Source organism: Notothenia rossii, assembly GCF_949606895.1.
Source record: "Notothenia rossii genome assembly, chromosome: 2".
Taxonomy (NCBI): domain Eukaryota; kingdom Metazoa; phylum Chordata; class Actinopteri; order Perciformes; family Nototheniidae; genus Notothenia; species Notothenia rossii.
The window spans coordinates 21,507,526-21,528,359 of record NC_136904.1 but is presented as its reverse complement, the minus strand read 5'-3'; the positions used below and the strand labels follow the sequence as shown (position 1 = coordinate 21,528,359).

Sequence of the window (20,834 nt, the reverse complement as noted above, 5' to 3'; positions counted from 1 at the left end):
TCAGCTGTGAAGAATTCGGAAAGTGCAAGAAAAGATGGTTGTGTGTTCAGCCTTTTTATTTTTTTCAAACAGCAAGGTGGATGGAAAGATATACTGATTGATAAATGCATGCCAACGTCTGTTTCATTGTGTAAGTATTCCTTTGTCTGCATATGCAATGATAAATTCAAGTGTTTTGTTAGTCAAGAGCAGCAATAGACTATGGAAATAACACCAAATATTTCACGTGATATACCTTTATAATGTATGAAACTCCTTCGTATAATAACAATATGTCCAATATGTGCTTTGATTGTATTGACCTCAACCTTGCAGCGACCATGGAGCTCTGATCAATTTCCAACAAGACAAGCCATTATAATTTCATAAAAGCGTTCCCCTGGTCTCTGCATCAAGCACTTTTACACAGTAAAATATTTCATCATGTGGATATCCTTTCACTGTCTCTAAATGTATCTCATAAATGAACATTCAATATTTATATCACTCAAGCTTTGAGTGGGCTTCCCCTCTTCAAGGAATCGTTTCTGGCCGCCCCCGCAGAGGTAACTCTCCATTTGGCGCTGCGGAAGGGAGATTCCTCAGCTCTCACTCCTCCTCTGTATGATGGTGTCGTTACGCACCACTATAAGAAGCGGAGACGTGATCTTCTGGGGCGAATCCCTGTCTACGTCACTCCCAGTCCTATATAAATATCCCGGGCACCGACTCTGATCAGACTCAAACAAAACCGCTTTTTCGGCTACAACAACTCTTGAAATCAAGGATTATTTGATCGGCTTCGCTGGATTTTATTCCCTGGACCGGGTAAGTGTCTTTAATATGGTGACAAATGTTAAGCTTTAGTCTTTTTATGCATTTTTGGGGGGAGTAGTATTGGACATGTGGTCAGGTCAGGTTGAGATTTCAGAAAACAAAGACATATAATTAATTATTTCAGCCTATGTTATGTTATACCATAAAATACAATGACGTTGAAGCATTATTTTTAACGAATTAGACTTTTACACTTGTGTCCGTGAGTTATATTTAAATGTTAATAAACACATGAGCAGACATTTACGCATGCCACATCTGTCCACAGATCTTCGGTAAGCAAAATGACTTTGAACAAGGGTGACAAATTGCGGAACATGGACAAAAGAAGAGGAAGCATGCCGTTTCCAATGAATGTACCAAACCTACACAGGAGAAGCATGCCAGTGGACGACCGTGATCTGCGCGCCACGATGCCACAGACGGGGCAGACTGATGACCTGTCCAACCTCCTGCGCTGCACGTCCTACTCCCCGAGCGAGCAGCACCGAGGCAGCTACGCGTCGGACTCCTCCGACTCCGTGATCTCCACCGGCAGCGAGACGGAGTCCCAGATCTACAAAGTGGTTCTCCTTGGGGAGCACGGAGTCGGCAAGTCCAGCTTGGCGCGCGTCTTTGGAGGAGTTGAGGATGCTGGTCACGACTGCGATGAAGCAGGTAAATGGTGATGATGCTGAGGATGAGTAATCAACCTCAATACACACAAACACACATTGACACACATAATCCAGAAGTATTTTGTCTATAAATACACTAATTAGAAGTGGAAATATTAATTTAGTCTCCATAATTCTGAACAATTCACATGCAAATATATTACTAATTTTGCTTTGAGGTCAAAGGTTTATTCAATTATTATCCTATTCATAATTTTTTAGAAAGAAACAACAGCACTCAAGAAATAAACACCATAACAAAAAATACATAAAAGCCACATGAAGCCCTATAAACTCTGTAATTGATAAGGGACAGACATAAAGTTAAGCTGGTGCATTAGAAGAAACAAATTGCAGGCAAGAGTGTACATGAATTGATTTTTGCTATTTCCATCTACAGCGAAGCACCAGCACTGCCCGCAGTAGTACAGCTGTCAGAAATGCATCTTAGCACAAAGGAATGGAAAATATAAAAGGCCAATAACGGCTTGATCACGAACTATGATCAGCTTTCTGCATCAATGTGTACACTTTAAAGTGAAAAGTGTGTTAAAATCAGTGTGTGCTCTGCTCCTCTGTCAGTGTGTAACACCATTTTCCCTCTTATCTTTCACAGGAAACACGTATGACGGATCTATGGTGGTAGATGATGAAGATGCATCCATTGTGTTGTATGACATCTGGGAACAGGTGAGTTATATATTATTTATGCAATGTTTGCTCCACTGAAATTGATTAATGGATATTGCAATATGAAAGCAGCCATGTTTGAGGCTAAACTCTGTCTCTGCTTCCTTCCTGAAGGATAACAGTCAGTGGCTGAAGGATCAGTGTATGAGGATGGGAGACGCCTACATCATCGTGTATTCAGTGACAGACAAAGCAAGCTTTGAGAAGGCGTCAGAGCTGCGTATTCAGCTGCGCCGGGCAAGGCAGTCAGAGAACATTCCCATAATCCTTGTGGGCAACAAGAGCGACCTGGTGCGGTCAAGAGAGGTGTCAGTAGATGGTAAGTTAGAATGAATAAATACATTTTGAACCTTAAATGGGTCACAGATTTGTTAAGATCATGTGTTATAGCTCAGGTAGCTATAGGTAAATACGTTTCTTTACTTGAAAAAATGCAATATTTATAATTTAAAGCTTAAAACTATTGAAAAAAAGGCATGCATTCAAATATTACAGCTATCTTAAGCTAAAGTTTTAAAATATGATCACTATAGGATTTCTCACGTTCAACCTAAATCTACTTAAGCCTCTATGTTTTTCTAAATGTACATACATTCAAAGCACTAATATTCCTTTCTCCATATTCTTTATCTCAGAGGGGAGCGCCTGTGCAGTGGTATTCGACTGCAAGTTCATCGAGACGTCTGCCTCTCTTCACCACAATGTGCAGGACCTTTTCGAGGGCATCGTCAGACAGATCCGCTTGAGGAAAGACAGCAAGGAGGAGAACGCCAGACGCATGGCCAACTGCAGACGCAGAGAGAGCATCGGCAAGAAGGCCAAGAGGTTTCTGGGCCGCATGGTTGCACGCAAGAACAAGAAGATGGCTTTTAGGCAGAAATCAAAGTCCTGCCACGACCTCACAGTTCTCTGAGGAACACACGGGACTAACAGACATTTTTCTTTGGCCTCTGAAGACCAGAAGCTGTGTGTGTTTTTAACACTAACCCTAAAGGACTAATAGAGCTGTACAGAAATATATTTTTATTTTGAGACACCAACCAAAAGAGGACTTAAATAGTAAAAATGACACCATTCAAGTCATATCATGATAATGGTAATAACCTGCATGGAGCTTTGTAAACATTTATTTTCTTTCATATTATTATTTTTGTCTGCCTTAAACATGTTGCTGTCCTAATATGTGTTTGAATGAGAAATGCAAAAATGTTTTTTATCTTCTAATGAGTTGCAAGGACTGCCTTTCTGGTGGGCTGTTGTGCACCTTTATTGGAGGGGATTGATGTATATAACAGGAATGATGCTGGATGCAACATACATCTCATTTTCCTAAAAGATGCGGTAAAAGATCACACTACTTGGTCATCTGGAGTCATTTTTACTTGAAACGAGGTACGCAGGTTCGTGCCCCGGCCAAGTGACTGAGGACTAGTCAAAGATATGAAAAAACATCTGTTTTCTTTGTTGTTCCATAAGATTGAATTCATGTTGTGAATGTATAAGTAAAGCAATACGTTATATTTGTCCTGTGAACCATGAAGTGTTTTTGGAAATTCTTTGTTTACCTTGATTTTCTTTTTTAATAAAAGATACAATAAAAAAGATGAAATCTTCTCTGTCATTTGGTCCAAGAACAATGTTTATGCAGAATACATCAGAAGAGAAGGATAAGTCGTTCAGGCGATTTAAATCCTCATGAATATTCATTTGATGGTATCAGTGGAATGGAGCCTCTCTGGCCATTGGTTTTACAGGAAGGAAACTAGGTAGTTAAGCATGTTTATCTGAAGGTGTTAACCATTAATCCACCAAAGGAGTACAAGTACGCAGTTTTTCCACCTAATTTAAACTCCTCTCACACTTCTCAGAAGGAACACACACATCACTTGGAGAAGGTAAGGCACAAAAGCTTTTGTTTAAAATAGGATAATAATTTAATACATGTTGCTGGTTAACTCGTGTTTTGCCACTGTAATCTGTGTCATCTTGTTGTTGTTGTTAAGCTACAGTTTATATAGAGTGTGTTTTACTACTTTAGAGGCTTGCATTTAAATAATTTGATTATAAAGGGTATTACTGTTACACTGCACCATAGCCTTTTATTTGGTATTAATAGAACAGCTGTTTATTTGGAGCTTTCCAATAAGATGATATCATTTTTACATCCGACTTGATTTTAAGCTTTTCTCCAATCAAACATGGCTTTATTGGTCTTCTGCACGCTGTGAAAGTGGGGGCTCAGATGATGCTTTAAACGACTTTATACGTGGTTATGTATTTAAATGCAGGCTGTTACACAAGTAGAAACTGTGTGTATGAAAGATAACCATGGTTGTGAATCAGTAACAAGACAGAAATTGTGTTGATTGTTGGGCTGAGGCCATGTGGTATGAAACACTGAAAATGCTTCATCTACAGGACTCATGGCTGACAGAGAAACTACAACAATGCTCATCATTGCTCTCATAGTAAGTAATGTTCACTTGAATACCTTCTTCTCTTACTAAATTAAGTTACTGTTTGAGCAAGTTTACTAAGACACACAAAATATCTTGTTTTGTAGTTGGTGATCATTTACACATTTGCACCGTGTTCTGGAGCAAATGTTAAAATTGGTGTCCCTGAAAACTACGATGGTATTTTCCCATGGTATCTGGCCAAGGTAAGGCATTTACACTTGCTTAAATTCACCAAAAGGTTTCTCCTTGTGTTCACAGCCTTCTAAAAAGCGAATACATGTGTGATTTTGAACAATGGTGTTTACTAAATGAAAATGCAGCCAGTGTGTTTAGTTCTTATAGTAATTTTCATGAGCATACTTATTTGAAATGCAAGTCGACAGCAACTCAAAGCCTAGTTCCTTGATACGATCAACAAATGTTGGATAAAAAACAACTGTTTTGAGTGATCATTGAATATTTAATCAGAGTTAATGCAATGTCAAATGTCCTCAACATTTAATGCATTTCCTTCAGATTAAGGAAGGTTTAATAACAAATCTCCTGCCAGTTGTTCAAGCCTGCTTTTCTCATAATGGTGAGAAATATGGGCGAAAAGACCACACTTGATCGGAAGAAAATGAAGGTATATTAAACCAGAGTTGCGTCAGTCTCTCAATTCTCTCCTTTCTGCACTTACTGTAAGGTTTAGGACGTATGAACATGCTTGCCGTCATCACTAGACTATTATTGGAGTGTTCACAATGACCCAGCCTCTGCATTCAATCCAGCTGCAGGCGGGAGGTTTTGTTCAAACATGTCACTCATCATCATCCCATGCATTGTGCAGCATGAGTATCTGCCACTTTGATTGCTTTTATTGTACGCCATCACATCTTGTGCAAAGCATTGTCATAATTTCAGTTTTTTGTGTCGGACTCAGTGTCATTAACACTTTTTAAATAGCATGTTAATGGCCAGAATGGAAGAGTTGGATAATAATTACTTTGGTTTTTAAATGGAAGGGACATAGTAATTGCTTCTGATTAATTCAAGGAAAAAGCTCTTTGTGATAGATGGTTCATAAGAGATGACTACAATTATCAGGTTTTCTTTTATTTACTTTGAAAAATACATTTTCAAAATTGTAAAGAAGAAGTTGTGGGGAATATTTTGAGCAGTTGATTTACACACAATGAATGTACCTGCACGTTTTTAAAGTAGCAGGATGGTGTATGTGGAATAAACGAGTGGCCATTTTTTATTATAATGAGGGCCACCCACTGAATGGTGTGGCTCACTAATTAATTTAATAATTATCATACTGTAATACTCTCTATGCACCGGAGAAATACACTAGTTTGATCAACTGATTGTTGCTTTGAAACAAGAACACAGGCTGATGATTTTCTTAAATGGTGTTCTGTTTTGTTCAGCTTCGTAACCTGCCAGGAAATTACACAGAGCTGACGGTAACGGGGGATGATGAGGGGATATTCGGAGTGGACGCTCAGTTTCTGTACGCTCTAAAACCACTGGACAGAGAGAAACAGCCGTCATACTCTCTGCAGGTAATATTACTATGTGCCATATTGTGATATCAATTTACTATACGTGTCTAAGCTAATGAATAGCTACTAATGACGTCCTTCAAGATGCTTATAATTGATTTAACAAGTATATTTTTGTAAGGTGTTTGCTTATGTTCAATAATGAATCCTTTTTTAGATTGTTAGTTTCTCAAGGCTGTATGTTAGCTCTTGACTGTGTTATTTAAAGACACCTACAGAATGTGTTTGTGTGTATGATGCAGGTGTCCTTCAGAACATCAGAGCACCGTCAGAGCTTCACCGTCGAAGTGTGTGTCATCGATAAGAACGACAATGTGCCCACTTTCATAGGGGAGAGCATGAGAGGCAGTGTGCAGCTCGGGCTTCTCAAAGGTACAATATCCTTGAGCTGTGTTGAACAACCTTTTTCAGTCTGGCTCACCTTTGTCAGTGCTGCTTCATGGAATACAAAAAACCTTTTAATAAACTGTGAAAAAAATGCCTGATGTATCCCTGGAAACGGCATCATAACCTCTGTATTGATAGAACCAATGACGTGTCTTACTGGATCAGGTACATTTAGACTACAGTAAAAAAAAGTAGAAAACTGTATTTTATACGAAATAATAAATGTTTTATTTTCTGTTTTAAGAAATGTACCCTAACCCTCAACATCAAAGTCATGTATAGATCATTCTTTAGACAAAAATAAAATCGTAATAGCTACTTAGCTTTAAAAATGTAATTGTTGAAACACATAACAGTATGTTTTTATAAAACCAGATCTCAAACCACCATGTGAAAAAGTGTATCGTGAAAAGAAAAACATGTATCATGTTTTTTTTTATAGGCAAGTCAGGTATTTTGTAGCTGTGTCATCTCCTAAGTTGGGTCCCAATATAACTTTGTATACAAAACCAAAAATTAACTACATATATGTGGATTTGTGCTTCCTGAATGGAGGTTTTATCCTTTTCTGTGAATTAAGAGACTTTATATGCTTTGAGTTTGCTGTGGAGGTTGATGTCTGTGAAACAGAAGGTGGCATCTTTGACTCTGCACCACCGTGTCTCTCAGCGATTCCGTTCATGCAGGTGGATGCACGGGATCGTGATGACCGCAACACCGCCCACGCTGAGCTGCGCTTCAGCCTCATGGAGCAGACGCCCAGGATTCCCTCCAGCCAAATGTTTTTCATCAACTCCGTCACTGGAGAGGTTTCCCTCACTGAGGAAGGTCAGTCCCAATTTATGACTGCAACGAAATATACAGTATATATAGCAAATAAGTAGCAAAGCATTTAATTACATATTCATTCAAGTTTGGAATGATTGTTGCCTTTTTTCTACCAGAGAGCAATGACGAGTTTACAGCATGTTATTTTTAAAATAACATGCTGTACCACATTCAAAACACATGCGAATTTCAGCTGATGTATTTGTTACTAGATTTCCTAAAATCTCAAATATTGTTATTTGTATTTGCCTCAGAAATCGAGCATTGAACCCTTTTTTTAAAAAAGGTCTCAGGTCTTGTTTATTTTAACGTAGTTATGCAGAAATATTATCAAAAGAAGAGAACAACCCAAAACAAGCTTCAATTATAATCTCATAAAAGCCAACCATGAGTAGTTCATCTTTAATCTTGTTCAGGTTCAAATTTCCGTACAGTAAATGAAAATAATAACACTTTTTTTCGGCAAACAGACATATGTTGAATACATACATACTAAAATTATCCTCAAAGTGTTCGTAATCTGGAGCTATTTCTGTAGCTCCCGTTTTGCCCTTTGTTCCGGCTTGGCAGGAGCTGGATGACTTTCACACTTGTCCTTTCCGGCCAACACGGCTGCTGAGTTTTCACAGAGCTCGAGCAGTGAAAATTGAAAATGATCTCTTTCATTTTCGACTGGTCTTCCAGGCCAGCCGTAAATGATGGTTATGATTACCTTCAAAGTGGGTTGTTTCCGGTAGTTATTTTCCATTTTTTCTGGAAATTGAAAATAAAGTGATGAATAGAGCCCTCATGTTCATTTTAAATATAGAAGGCAATGTGAGTCTCAGTAATATAATGGAAAATAGTCTGGTCTGATGTTAGCATAAACCAATCATAGTGTATATGTTTTTCCTTTTTTGTGACTCTTTAAACTAGTTTTTCCTTTGGTTCCTCATATTATTTACACAAATACAGTATTATGACATTAAACAGGGCACAATATACTGTATACAGCAGATGCCTTTGTAATCAGGTTTATTTAGAAATTAAAGTGAAAGTAAACATGCAATCATGGTTATTTATCATGCACACACGCATTGAAACATACATACTACTCATACAAACTTCATGTATGCATACCCACGGACATAAAGGGAATTTAAAGAATCTGACTGTATAGAGCACTTAATTCATCTGATGTATATTGTTAGTAATGACATCAATGTTTTTATTGTCTCACCAGACAAATTAGCCTTTGATAGAAACCCTACATGCAACATTAATACATAAATAAAGACTCACATTGTATCATGTAATCCATTGTGACTGCCAGGAGCCTCTACTCTGGACCCTGAGATGTGCGGCCGTTACAAACTCTTGGTGATGGTGAAGGACATGGCTGGGAAGGCGAATGCTTTCTTCACCAACGGGATCGTTACGGTGGAGGTGACGGGAAACACTTGGGCCTCGCCCGACCCGGTACGACTTCAGGAGAACCTCCCGGGTCCCTACCCCATCCCCATCTCACAGGTGAGGCCGCAGAGACCTGACCAACATATGTTCACTCTGAAACACTAATCCACCACTTTGACACGTAAAGTGTTTTTACCCATCCACATTTGTCTATAAATCCACTTTAACTTATTTGATCTTGTCCACGCTTCATGCAAACAACTTGGTGTGTTAAAGTGCTGACTTTATTGTTTTTGCAGGTCCAAGTGTTGTATCGTATTACTATAAAACATACTTTGTCAATAGCCTGGGCCCATTAAAGTGGCATCGTATTGCCAGTTGCTGTTTTTAGTGGCTCATGGGTCCTCCTAAGTGACCAAACACTGAATTATTGATGCTGTTCAAATGCCATGGATCCTTTCAGCCTAGCTGCTGACCGAGTCCCTTAAACTCCCATAATTACTCACGCTCCCACCCACCCACCGCTGAGGGGTATTCTACAAACCTAACAGCTAAGGCAAAATTCACCCTATAAATAGACTTCACATAATCATAATTAACAGGTCAGTATAAATATGTTAGTATTTAATGTAATCTAGAGACAAATTTGACACCTGATAAAAGCCATTCAATGGGCTTATAACAGCCACAAAAGGTAATGTAAAATATCTTGAAGTCTGCTTAAACTAAATAATTGATTATCCATAAAAAACAATGAATAAATAAGCAGCTTAAGTCAGTTGTGACACCTTGCTCCTTTTTCTAAACCCTTCACATCACTTTCAAGTTGACATCTTTGCACTTTGAGGTACTAATGAGTTGAAACAAGACATATTACGGCATCATTAGGTTATTACTTTCTTGTAATGTATAGAGCAGATTAATCATTGAGAGTAATTTGCCAGATATATGATTATGACAATGGTTGTTAATTGCAGCCTTACTTGCCAATGAAGGTTGTTAAGAGTACACGTTTTGATACTGAATAATAGAAAAGCTACAAGAGTAACCATGGTGATTTCAAAAGATGTAAATCCTGTTCTTAAGTAACCTTTTGATGTAATCACTCCTGAAAAACACATGTTTAAGCCCACTCACTATTTCATTGTGGAATGACAAACATCTATATTTCAATCAATGTTCTAATTTCCTCTTAAAGGAGATGTGTAATTCGTATTCAAGTTTCCACATTACTGCAGCACCATAATATACATTCTGTTTAAAGATTTCCCCCAGGTTTTCCTAACATATGTCGGTCCCTGGTCTTGTCTGACCTTTTGTATTTTTATAAAATAAGCCATATCAGCTACATGTCTATAAATAACCCAAAAGCCCACAGTGATTTGTGACACGTGTAGAAAACAAATGGCTCACAATGGCCGTTACCCTTTGTGAGGACACAAAATAAACTTCATTCATTCACTACAGAGAACTGTGGAAGCAAAGAGGATTGTAAGAGCTGAATGTCATGCTAAATTAAAAGCATTGTGTCGGTTTTGAAAGTCGCTGTGGCCAGTAGGTATATCACATACCTCCCCCTCCTCCTGTTTTCTCCCACCTCCCCCATACTCGCCCTCAGCCTCTCATCTCTCCTGTTTGAACAGCCCCTTCCACCCACTGAAAACGTGTGGATTCACACGTGTGGGCACATTTGATTTGTTTCGTTTTCTGTCATAGTTTTCAAAGAACAGTTTTAATCGACAATATCATATTTCAGTCTCAACGGTTTAATATCTAATAACAAATACCCTAACACACAGATTGGTGACCTCGAATAATCCTTTTTAATAATTTCTATGTCTTCAAATAGCATCTGTCTGTCTTTATGTAAATGGGTTTATGTGAACATATTTAACTGAGCAGGTTCCCTTACTGTATCCACTTACATTTCTAATGAAAAATGTGTTAAGAGAGTGAGAAATAAATCCTCGTTTCTTCCATTACTCATACATGAAAACCGTTAAGTTACATCCTGAATAAATCAATAAACTGGATTAGTTAAACAGGGATGTTTACTAAGGGGAAGCCACATCCCGCCCCCGCTGAGTGATCGTCCTGCGGTGCTCAGTAGGAGGTAGGACTGACCCCCGATTGTCTCAGATAAATGGAGCAGTCATATTCTGCAACAAATGTTGTCTTTTTCTTGCTGTTTCATCGTCCATGGTGTGGCGACATTTTTGACAGATGCTTAAAGAAAATCTGATGCGTAGCTTCATGTTTCTCTGCCTTCATCTCTTTCTTTGTGAACTACAGCTATACAATGTTGTTGAGGTTGATGTTGCGATCAATTTCACCCATTCTGCAATCAAATAAAATTAGGCTGTAGCTAATTTTAAATATTAAATCCAGGCATCTTTTATCTGTACTTTTATGTCACTGGGGACTATTGAGGTTAATTTAAATCTGCTATCTATTTCATATTACTGATTGTCTGCCTAAAACTTTTACTATTTAATCCAATCAGCAGGACTACTTCAACTCAGTAATGTAATCTATTGAGACTTTGGAGTGGAGGAGAGCCTGTGAATGAATGAGTTAAGCACAATTGACAGTTTTCACAGTCAAATCAAATCTGATTTTTTGTTGCAGAATTGGTTTGAGCCCCACTAGACTTTTGTCATGGCCCCATATCAGTGTTAAAAATTTTAAAAATACTTCAATGTGTTGCTTCAGCTAAAATAAGTCATTAAAAGGGATCACATTGTTCCTTTTAATAACACCAACGTCTAAGGTTCTAAGATCAAATGTTAATGTTAACCTTTGATCAACACACATTTTCATATTGCTCCATATCTGCTGTTTCGTTAGAAATAAAATGCAAATGTATTCGCTATCTTAATTTAATAAGGTAATAATATGTCACTGTTTTGTTAACAACTTGTTTATGCTGCCCTCAAGAGGACAACAAAAACATTGTTTGCTTTTAACCACAGACAACTCTTTCTTTCTGTCTCAATAATGTTTTTGTCCTGACCTCCAGCCAACGTTAACGTTCACTGTTATTACTGGTGATCTTACAAGCATCAAAATGCCTCTGTTCCCTCCAAGAAATTCAGTATTTACCATGTCAGTATTTCATATCATATTTAGGGATGTTCTCAAGCTAGTACAGTAAGTCTTACAAAAACCTTTATAATTTTTCAGTCTAAGGTATCATATTGCAATTGATATTTAGAATTCAATTATAAACGACATATAAAGGCAGCAAAGCCTTTCATTTGAGAGGCTGCGAATGTTTTGATAATTTAAACTATTATCAAAACAGTTGCAGATGTCAATTTGTTTACATCTACAAAATGTTCCAGCTGTGATATTTTTAGTATTTCCTGATATTGTTTTTAATGCAGGACATTGCATAATTTGCTATTCTTCAGCAGCTGATAACTCCCTATTGTTATAGAAGAACACACGCACACAAGAGGTGCTCTTGACACAGCTCAACAATCGGGGGAGACAGAACGTGCTCTGCAAACTCAAGCACTGGCGGAGGCAAAACAGATGACTTCATAGATGTTTTGTTCAGATCTTATACAGAGCAGTCACTGATCATTAATCAGTTCTTTAAACATATTTCTTCAAAGTTCTGAGCTCTAGAAACACACCATAACAGCGAGAGGCAGCCAGCTGTGTGAATCGTCTTTATGTATACAGAAGCACAGTGTTTGGGCAGCCATCTCCAAAACAAGGGAGGAGTGTGTGACAGGGAGTTGAGGAGATACACATGCCCTGGGTGTGCATCAGCTGTGCTGGGACCGGGCCCCTCTCCTTCTTGGGTGCTGTCTGATGACTACCAGGGCCCTTTCAGCCCCGCTGCACAGCCCTCTGTCAGGGGCTGTAAAGCAGAGTGGAAAATCCCCTTCAGTGTGCATAGTTAGTTTTGGCTGTGCTCTCTGTTCCACATCATTGTCAGTGCATTTGGTTGGCTCCTTATCGTGTAAACAAATGTAGCTTAGCTTTGTACTTATACATCATGCAGGCCTGAATAGCTTTTTAGGTTTATACTGCATGACACATTTCCTGTTGTACTCAAATGAAAGACAAACCCATACATTTTCATTGTTAAAACAAAATAGGCAATAATAATGTTTCCACATTTCTATATGTCAAAATGTATTGAGAGAACTTTTAGTTTAGTATGTGTGCGCCTATGTGTTTGTTTATGTAGGTCAAATGGAGTGGAAGTCAGGCAGAGTACAGTCTGGAGGGGGAGTTTCCAGAGATGCTCTTCACCATCAGCAGAGAAGGAGTCATTTATCTCAACGCCCCTCTGGACAGGGAGACACAAGACCAGGTCTGTATGAGTGCAAGCTAAACATCTCCAGCACTAATAATAAATGTCAGTTTATAATGTCAGTGTTTAAAGCGTCAAAACATTATGACTAAATGTGCTACACTGTTTCTTTAAGACAGACAGAAGCAGATCTATTGCTATGTTTGAACTCTGTTATGTTGTGTTTGTTTCATTTCAGCTTCGCTTTCATTTGTATGTAAAACTTGCAATATTTTTCTTGCCTCCACAAGATCCACTTTAAGTCACAAATTCACACATGATCTGTTTTTTAAGGGTTCTGTGAAATTCATATGGATCTTGACAGTGAATTTCATAATGCTGTAGTAGAATAACTAAATGTAGTAGTAGAAGTAATGGCCTAAAATACTGTATACAATATATGTTGCTAAGAAAAGTTTTTATTTTTTCTCTCAGTTGATTTCATAAAAAGAGGGGACTGGTACAAATTAGTCTAACAAGCACTGAGCAGAAAAGAGTAGAAATAAATTAAACTACCCAAAACCATACAATCAAAGCTATGTTCCTTCCTCCCTTATTTTGTCATGAAAACAAATAGAAAACTGTATATATACCAAACACTTTATTCAATATCTTCTTAACTTTAATGTTCTGCAAATAAAATCATAATTTTTTTTATTTGCTCCTGAAAGATTTACATGGCACACTTGACAGTATATTTTGGCCCAAATGCTCAAGTGGCCAATTACCAACCACATCACTGGATGTAAAAAGTGTTTAAAAACATGTTATACATTTGCGTCATCTGTATTCTGTAGTGTTACTTAATAGAAAGGTGCGGAAAACCTCATCTTTTTCATGATTGATAATCTGTAGACATCTTGAAGAGTCAATAAAAGCCAAACTTCTCTTTTCTGAATACAGCTCCATCAGTCTGTATCTTTCATAAGTGATGGTGCACTTCTTATGGATTCTTTTCACAGTGTCGGTTTTGTGCTCCCACCTGCCCTAGTTGCAGAATGATGAATGTAGAGATGCCTATTCATGCATGTTTTTCTCTTTTCAATTCATCTATTTTATTTACCAGCTTTACCCCTTTTGCAGGATCCTAATCGCTCCTGCGGTACAATTGGAAGCATCCTTCACCGTTCTACTGCAGGGCCACTTTATCTTTTTCTCTACCTACTGCAGAGACAAACAATGTGTTTCTCTTTTTGTCCGGTCAGTTCCAGATCAGCATCGTGGTTGAGCGTCCAGATGGCAGAGAGATTGCAAAGCCTGTGGAGTTGAGGGTGATGGTGGGCGACGCCAATGATAACAGACCCACTTTTCCACAGGCACAGTACCACACTGTGGTCAAGGAACTGGCTGCTCGAGGTAATTGACAGCCTATATTATATACTGTATATGTTATATTATACAGTGGGGCAAAAAAGTATTTAGTCAGCCACCAATTGGGCAAGTTCTCCCACTTAAAAAGATGAGAGAGGCCTGTAATTTTCATCCTAGGTATACCTCAACTATGAGAGACAAAATGAGAAAAAGATATCCAGAAAATCACATTGTCTGATTTTTAAATAATTTATTTGCAAATGATGGTGGAAAATAAGTATTTGGTCACCTACAAACAAACAAGATTTCTGGCTCTCACAGACCTGTAACTTCTTCTTTAAGAGCCTCCTCTGTCCTCCACTTGTTTACTGTATTAATGGCACCTGTTTGAACTCGTTATCAGTATAAAAGACACCTGTCCACAACCTCAAACAGTCACACTCCAAACTCCACTATGGCCAAGACCAAAGAGCTGTCAAAGGACACCAGAAACAAAATTGTAGACCTGCGCCAGGCTGGGAAGACTGAATCTGCAATGGGTAAGCAGCTTGGTGTGAAGAAATCAACTGTGGGAGCAATTATTAGAAAATGGAAGACATACAAGACCACTGATAATCTCCCTCGATCTGGGGCTCCACGCAAGATCTCACCCCGTGGGGTCAAAATAATCACAAGAACGGTGAGCAAAAATCCCAGAACCACACGGGGGGACCTAGTCAATGACCTGCAGAGAGCTGGGACCAAAGTAACAAAGGCTACCATCAGTAACACACTACGCCGCCAGGGACTCAAATCCTGCAGTGCCAGACGTGTCCCCCTGCTTAAGCCAGTACATGTCCAGGCCCGTCTGAAGTTTACTAGAGAGCATTTAGATGATCCAGAAGAGGATTGGGAGAATGTCATATGGTCAGATGAAACCAAAATATAACTTTTTGGTAAAAACTCAACTAGACGTGTTTGGAGGAGAAATAATGCTGAGTTTCTTCCAAAGAACACCATACCTACTGTGAAACATGGGGGTGGAAACATCATGCTTTGGGGCTGTTTTTCTGTAAAGGGACCAGGACGACTGATCCGTGTAAAGGAAAGAATGAATGGGGCCATGTATCGTGACATTTTGAGTGACAACCTCCTTCCATCAGCAAGGGCATTGAAGATGAAACGTGGCTGGGTCTTTCAGCATGACAATGATCCCAAACACACCGCCCGGGTAACGAAGGAGTGGCTTCGTAAGAAGCATGTCAAGGTCCTGGAGTGGCCTAGCCAGTCTCCAGATCTCAACCCCATAGAAAATCTTTGGAGGGAGTTGAAAGTCTGTGTTGCCCAGCGACAGCCCAAAAACATCACTGCTCTCGAGGAGATCTGCATGGAGGAATGGGCCAAAATACCAGCAACAGTGTGTGAAAACCTTGTGAAGACTTACAGAAAACATTTGACCTCTGTCATTGCCAACAAAGGGTATATAACAAAGTATTGAGATGAACTTTTGTTATTGACCAAATACTTATTTTCCACCATAATTTGCAAATAAAGTCTTTAAAAATCAGACAATGTGATTTTCTGGATTTTTTTTCTCTCATTTTGTCTCTCATAGTTGAAGTGTACCTAGGATGAAAATGACAGGCCTCTCTCATCTTTTTAAGTGGGAGAACTTGCACAATTGGTGGCTGACTAAATACTTTTTTGCCCCACTTTATATATTTTAGATATAAAAAGAATACTACAGATAAACTATTTTTACTCAAAAACCTCAAACCTAGCAGTTTTCTCATAAAACCTTCCTGCAATTAGATGTCAAGTCTGAATTACTTAAAGCCCCTCAAGGGAATGTCCAAAATATTTAAGGGTTGGAGAGCATGTTTTTTTCCCTTTTAAATAATTTTTTTCTCCATTGTTGTTGAGATCATTTTAAAACAATGCTATGAGACACTTAAAAAAAATTCTTTAATCTATATTGGGAGTCATTATTCACAGCAAGGTAGAGGGAACACTGGGTTGAAGGGACTTTGCTGTGATAAAGATGTGAGAGGGCCAGATAGATTTTATGAGAGCAGTTTGGCATTTTTTCCAGGAAAGGCACCCGGGGGAAAGCACGCTCACTCATCCCGATGATGCTTTAAAATGCTTGATTCTGGGAAATTAATCATCAAGGACAATCTGTTACCTGATGTAATTACTATGTGAGGATTAGTGTAGCAAGCTATTGTTTTATCCTTCCTCGCCCTTATTCTCACTCACTGCTCTCTGTGACTGGATTCTTTGGCTGAGGGATATACATTTGTTGTTCTCGGGTTTCATTTGGCTGTATTTTTTTCACAGGGACAGAGATCCTGACAGTGCAGGCAGCCGATAATGACGATCCCAAGACGGACAACGTGCGGATCTTCTACCGTTTAGTCGGACAAATTCCAGAGAGTCCTCGAGCCCTCTTCAGAGTGGACCGTGACTCGGGGGTCATCTCTGTGCAGGCAGACAGTATGGAGGGCACAGCCCCTCAGTACACCCTCACCATCACTGCTGAGGATGCCAAAGGTGACTTTAGATTGATCCAAAAATGCAGCCTTCCTCATGTTGGGATTTTTCGTTTAACAACCCTGCTAAGTCTCAGAAAATAGGGAACACGCCCTTTTAAATTTGACTTGCCTTTTACATTTTATTTGCTGGGATTCCCCCTTGGCAGAGGTCTGTGTCTCTGAGAACTTCTACTTTTTATTGATTTCTAGGAAAAAAGGCATTCCACTTTCTATTGAAAAATACAATCTATTAAGAAACACATTACGTAATGGACATAAAGTTGGATAGATTACAATATAGATGAAACTAGCATATATAGTATTTTTAAATGCTAAAATAAGAACATATTCTTTATTTGTTGTTCTTACTTTATTATCTAGTTTGCCCAATACAAATAAAAAAATAAAACCATTTTATTTATTCAACAAAGCAAACAAAAATGGTTTAAAAGGTACAATACCCTATTTCTCCTATTTCCTCTACTGTGCTTGTATTGCGTAGACAAATATAGACACGTGCTCTTAACAGGTGCATTAGTTGTGCTTTGGTTATTTTCTCTCAAAACAAATGAGAAAAAAGAGAGCTACACTTTTTTTTCCGTATGAATTTAGTGCATTCCTTAAAAAGACTTTGCAAGGCCAAGTTTCCAATCACCATCCCTGTTATTCAAGTCGCAATTGCAGACTGCACAGCCAATCACAATTTCATCCAAATGTCAGTCAAAATATTGAAATAGTTTTCAATAAAGCTGCAAATTCAACAATCAAGGTGGGACAAGAGAGAAAAGAAAGCAGTGAGAAAGAACCAAATGAAAAAGCTTTTACTGTACCAGAGGGTAACATAATGTATAGCTATTTACCAGTGCATGTACATTGTGCTCTGAGGTGACGGATAATGTGGTCTGCATGACTCATGATTGTTGTGATGGAGTCAGGATGATGTTCTTGCTGTTCCTTCACTATGTTATCTGCATGGTGGGCTGACCCTGAGTCACTAACAGAAGCTGTGATGATTTCCCTGGCAGGTCTTAACAGTTCGTGCACTTTGGTGGTGACGGTACAGGATGAGAACAACAACCCACCAGTCTTCTCCCAACATGAGGTACGAGCACATGTTTACACACACTAAAGCAACTGTGTTCTCAGGTCATAATGAACAATACTTTTTGATGAAAAGGCAGGCCAAACATCACAGGCCATCGTAAGTGGCTGTTAGACTGCAGACTCTTAATCTGCTCTGCAGGTCACTGATCTAATTTTCCTGGCGGGAAACTAGATATGCTCTCTAATCTTAGGCTTATAGCGATGGCCCCATGTTATTGATGAGAGTTTTATTCAGTTCTTTGTACTCAAAGTGGACTGTGTTCTCTGAGTTTAATCTGGGAAAGCTTTCTTTGGCGAGTACTTTCCACTTTTTTATTTAGAGTCTAATGAATTAAATGGATAGACAATATGTAAGAATGTATGTCCTCACAGCTATTCAAATCACATACATGTCTGCATCAGCTGTTCTTTTATAAGAGCCACCTTACTGGATATAATGTACACAAGAGAGTTAAAGTGGCGCTCCTTCTAAAATATATTTATACAAATGATGCGCGCTTTAAAGGTGGCTGTATAAAAGTAACTTTTAGTGTTTGAGAAGAAACGAGAAAGGGGTTTCATTTATTTTGTTGCAGCTGCTGGTTTGAAAAAAAGAGTTCTAAACAAAGGCGGTTACAGGAAATCCCTTCACTTTTCACCCACATGTGCATCATAACAGAAGAGAAAGGAGTTTTCTGAGTTGGGAGTTACGTGGGAGACCCATCATGCTGTGATAATAGGGAACCATCCTCTGGCTGTATTCTCTGTCAGGCCACTGAATAGGCTGCACAGACATTATTAGTTGTGAAGGAACATTTTATTTTGAGCAGGGAAGGAAGTGGCTGTCTTTAAATGTATCAGCGGAAATTGTCTGTAGAGCTTCGGCTTGAATAACCAGGCCAATAACAGGAGAGACATTGAATACAGATGTGAATAAAAGACTGTGCAATATCACTTTTTATACATCTGTTGTTATGGTAAACTCTTTATGTCCTTACTCTATCCAATTAGCACTTAAGTATCTTAACCAAACGTTTTTCAAGCGTTGCTGAAAGCTAATTTTCCTGCCGTGAGCACTTGTTCATATAATGGCTGCCACACACACACACACACACACACACACACACACACACACACACACACACACACACACACACACACACACACACACACACACACACACACACACGCACACGCACACGCACGCGCACGCATGCACACACACACACACACACACACACACACACACAAGGTGGAAAATGCTCTTGGGCAGGTCACGCCTGAGAAGAGCAGCTTTTTCCGTGGCGATGGGGAGGCAGCACTGTGGGGGGATGTGGGAGGCGAGTGGTGACAGGGCTGGGGTCAGCGACCCTGTGGATGGGGCAGCTAGATCAGAGGCAAGGCTGCTTCACTAGAGGACGTCTGAGAGAGCTGATTGTATGGCTGTCTGAAAACACAGAGGTGTGTGAATAAAGGTTAGCTCACACTAAGAGGGCAAGAGGGAGCAAACATACACTCACATGTATACACATAGACTGTCACGACAGTGGGAGAATTGAAAAGTGGTCAGTCAGCCAGATGTTCAACTGCAAGAACAGCTGCTATGATATAAATATTGAATTAATTTTGATTCATATTTAGTTCAGCTTTTAATGCAGAGCCATTTGAAAATATAGTGTATTGGTCAGCTTTACATGACCCTGCCTCCAGGATATACCTTAGGACATTTTTTACATTTGAGAGATCTTTCCTAAATATGTGTGTATGTAAAATATAATCTTCTATTCTCTCATTATAAATTATTTGATTAACAAATCATAATCACTAGTGTGCCTAAATTCCAGTATTGGTCAGTCACTTTAAGAATACAGTCATGTTTTAAAGATAGATTATTACAAAAAAATCAAACTGCGGTATTATAATTGTGATAATAGCAGAATGCCATTTTTCTTAAGAAAAATGCTCTAATGCACAATACAAAAATCACCACAAACTACTTGTTGCACTTTTTGAGGGGGGAAGTTTTACTTGAGCTAAAATATGAGAAGAGAATTTCTAAAAAGGTTACATTTTATTATAATTAATTACTATTGTATACATTTGCACCCTAAGGGCATTTCTAGAGGATGTCTCAAATTAATGATTGCTGCTGGGTAATGTCATTTTTCCGTCTCCTTTCCATCAGTATGGGCCCTTCCACATCCCAGAGGACGCTCTGGTGGGCACCACAGTAACAGCTGTGCTGGCCGGGGATGCAGATGTTCGAGGAGGAGACAGCTGGCAGGTGGACTACCGTTTAGAGTCCGGTAACGAGGAGGAGGTCTTTACATTTGTGACAGACAAGCAGACCAATGAAGTCTCACTGATCCTTTCAAAGGTAAACAACACACATCATGCTGTGACCTTGTAACACCATTTGAGGGCAATATTGATAACTGTCCTCACACAAAGAGTTCTCTAATCTCCAAATTAAACTGATGTGCTTTTTTTCTTTATCTTGTTTAGAGTATGAGGGAGTGCACACACATTTCTCCTTTCAGAAACAAATTGAAATGTCAAGGACAACGTTTGGCGTGATGGCTTGTGCAGTGACGAAATAGCAGTCATATATAGATCATAGCATTTTTTTAAGGACAAGGTTTTCATATCAAAGTTTGTCCATGGGGCACTTACAGAACGTGTGGATGAAAAATATTCTAATACTTCCGTCTGACATGCCTTAATTAAAAAGAGTCCAGATGACAATGTCATATTTTAGCCCAATAATCTCTGCTGGTGGTCTGCTCTCATTAAGTGGGCCAGGCAGGAGCCAGTCAATTATTTTCAACCTCTCAGTGGGA

The 20,834-nt window shown here is 38.9% G+C and overlaps 2 protein-coding genes across 4 annotated transcripts in view; both read left to right on the top strand.

Moving 5' to 3' along the window:
- cdh16 (cadherin 16, KSP-cadherin) overlaps positions 1-20,834 on the top strand; it is a 33,264-nt gene that overhangs the window by 4,168 nt on the left and 8,262 nt on the right. The window contains exons 1-12 of one of the 2 annotated variants that reach the window (XM_079667359.1): positions 4,024-4,057; positions 4,581-4,630; positions 4,726-4,824; positions 6,037-6,171; positions 6,414-6,543; positions 7,228-7,386; positions 8,699-8,895; positions 12,983-13,108; positions 14,293-14,443; positions 16,718-16,930; positions 17,937-18,013; positions 20,180-20,371. In XM_079667359.1, the coding sequence (XP_079523485.1) occupies positions 4,586-4,630; positions 4,726-4,824; positions 6,037-6,171; positions 6,414-6,543; positions 7,228-7,386; positions 8,699-8,895; positions 12,983-13,108; positions 14,293-14,443; positions 16,718-16,930; positions 17,937-18,013; positions 20,180-20,371 (1,524 nt within the window). In that variant the 5' untranslated portion in view covers positions 4,024-4,057; positions 4,581-4,585. Of the gene's footprint in view, positions 1-4,023; positions 4,058-4,580; positions 4,631-4,725; positions 4,825-6,036; positions 6,172-6,413; positions 6,544-7,227; positions 7,387-8,698; positions 8,896-12,982; positions 13,109-14,292; positions 14,444-16,717; positions 16,931-17,936; positions 18,014-20,179; positions 20,372-20,834 lie in introns of those variants that run through there. The other variant, XM_079667360.1, reaches the window with a different exon arrangement.
- Positions 652-3,775, top strand: rrad (Ras-related associated with diabetes). 2 transcript variants are annotated; one of them, XM_079660793.1, is made up of 5 exons: positions 652-807; positions 1,085-1,473; positions 2,089-2,162; positions 2,277-2,481; positions 2,798-3,775. In XM_079660793.1, the coding sequence occupies exons 2-5, from the start codon at positions 1,101-1,103 to the stop codon at positions 3,073-3,075; spliced, it is 930 nt and encodes a 309-aa protein (XP_079516919.1). In that variant the 5' UTR covers positions 652-807; positions 1,085-1,100; the 3' UTR covers positions 3,076-3,775. The 2 variants fall into 2 exon arrangements, with proteins under 2 accessions (XP_079516919.1, XP_079516920.1); XM_079660794.1 differs by having other exon boundaries at positions 653-807; positions 1,190-1,473.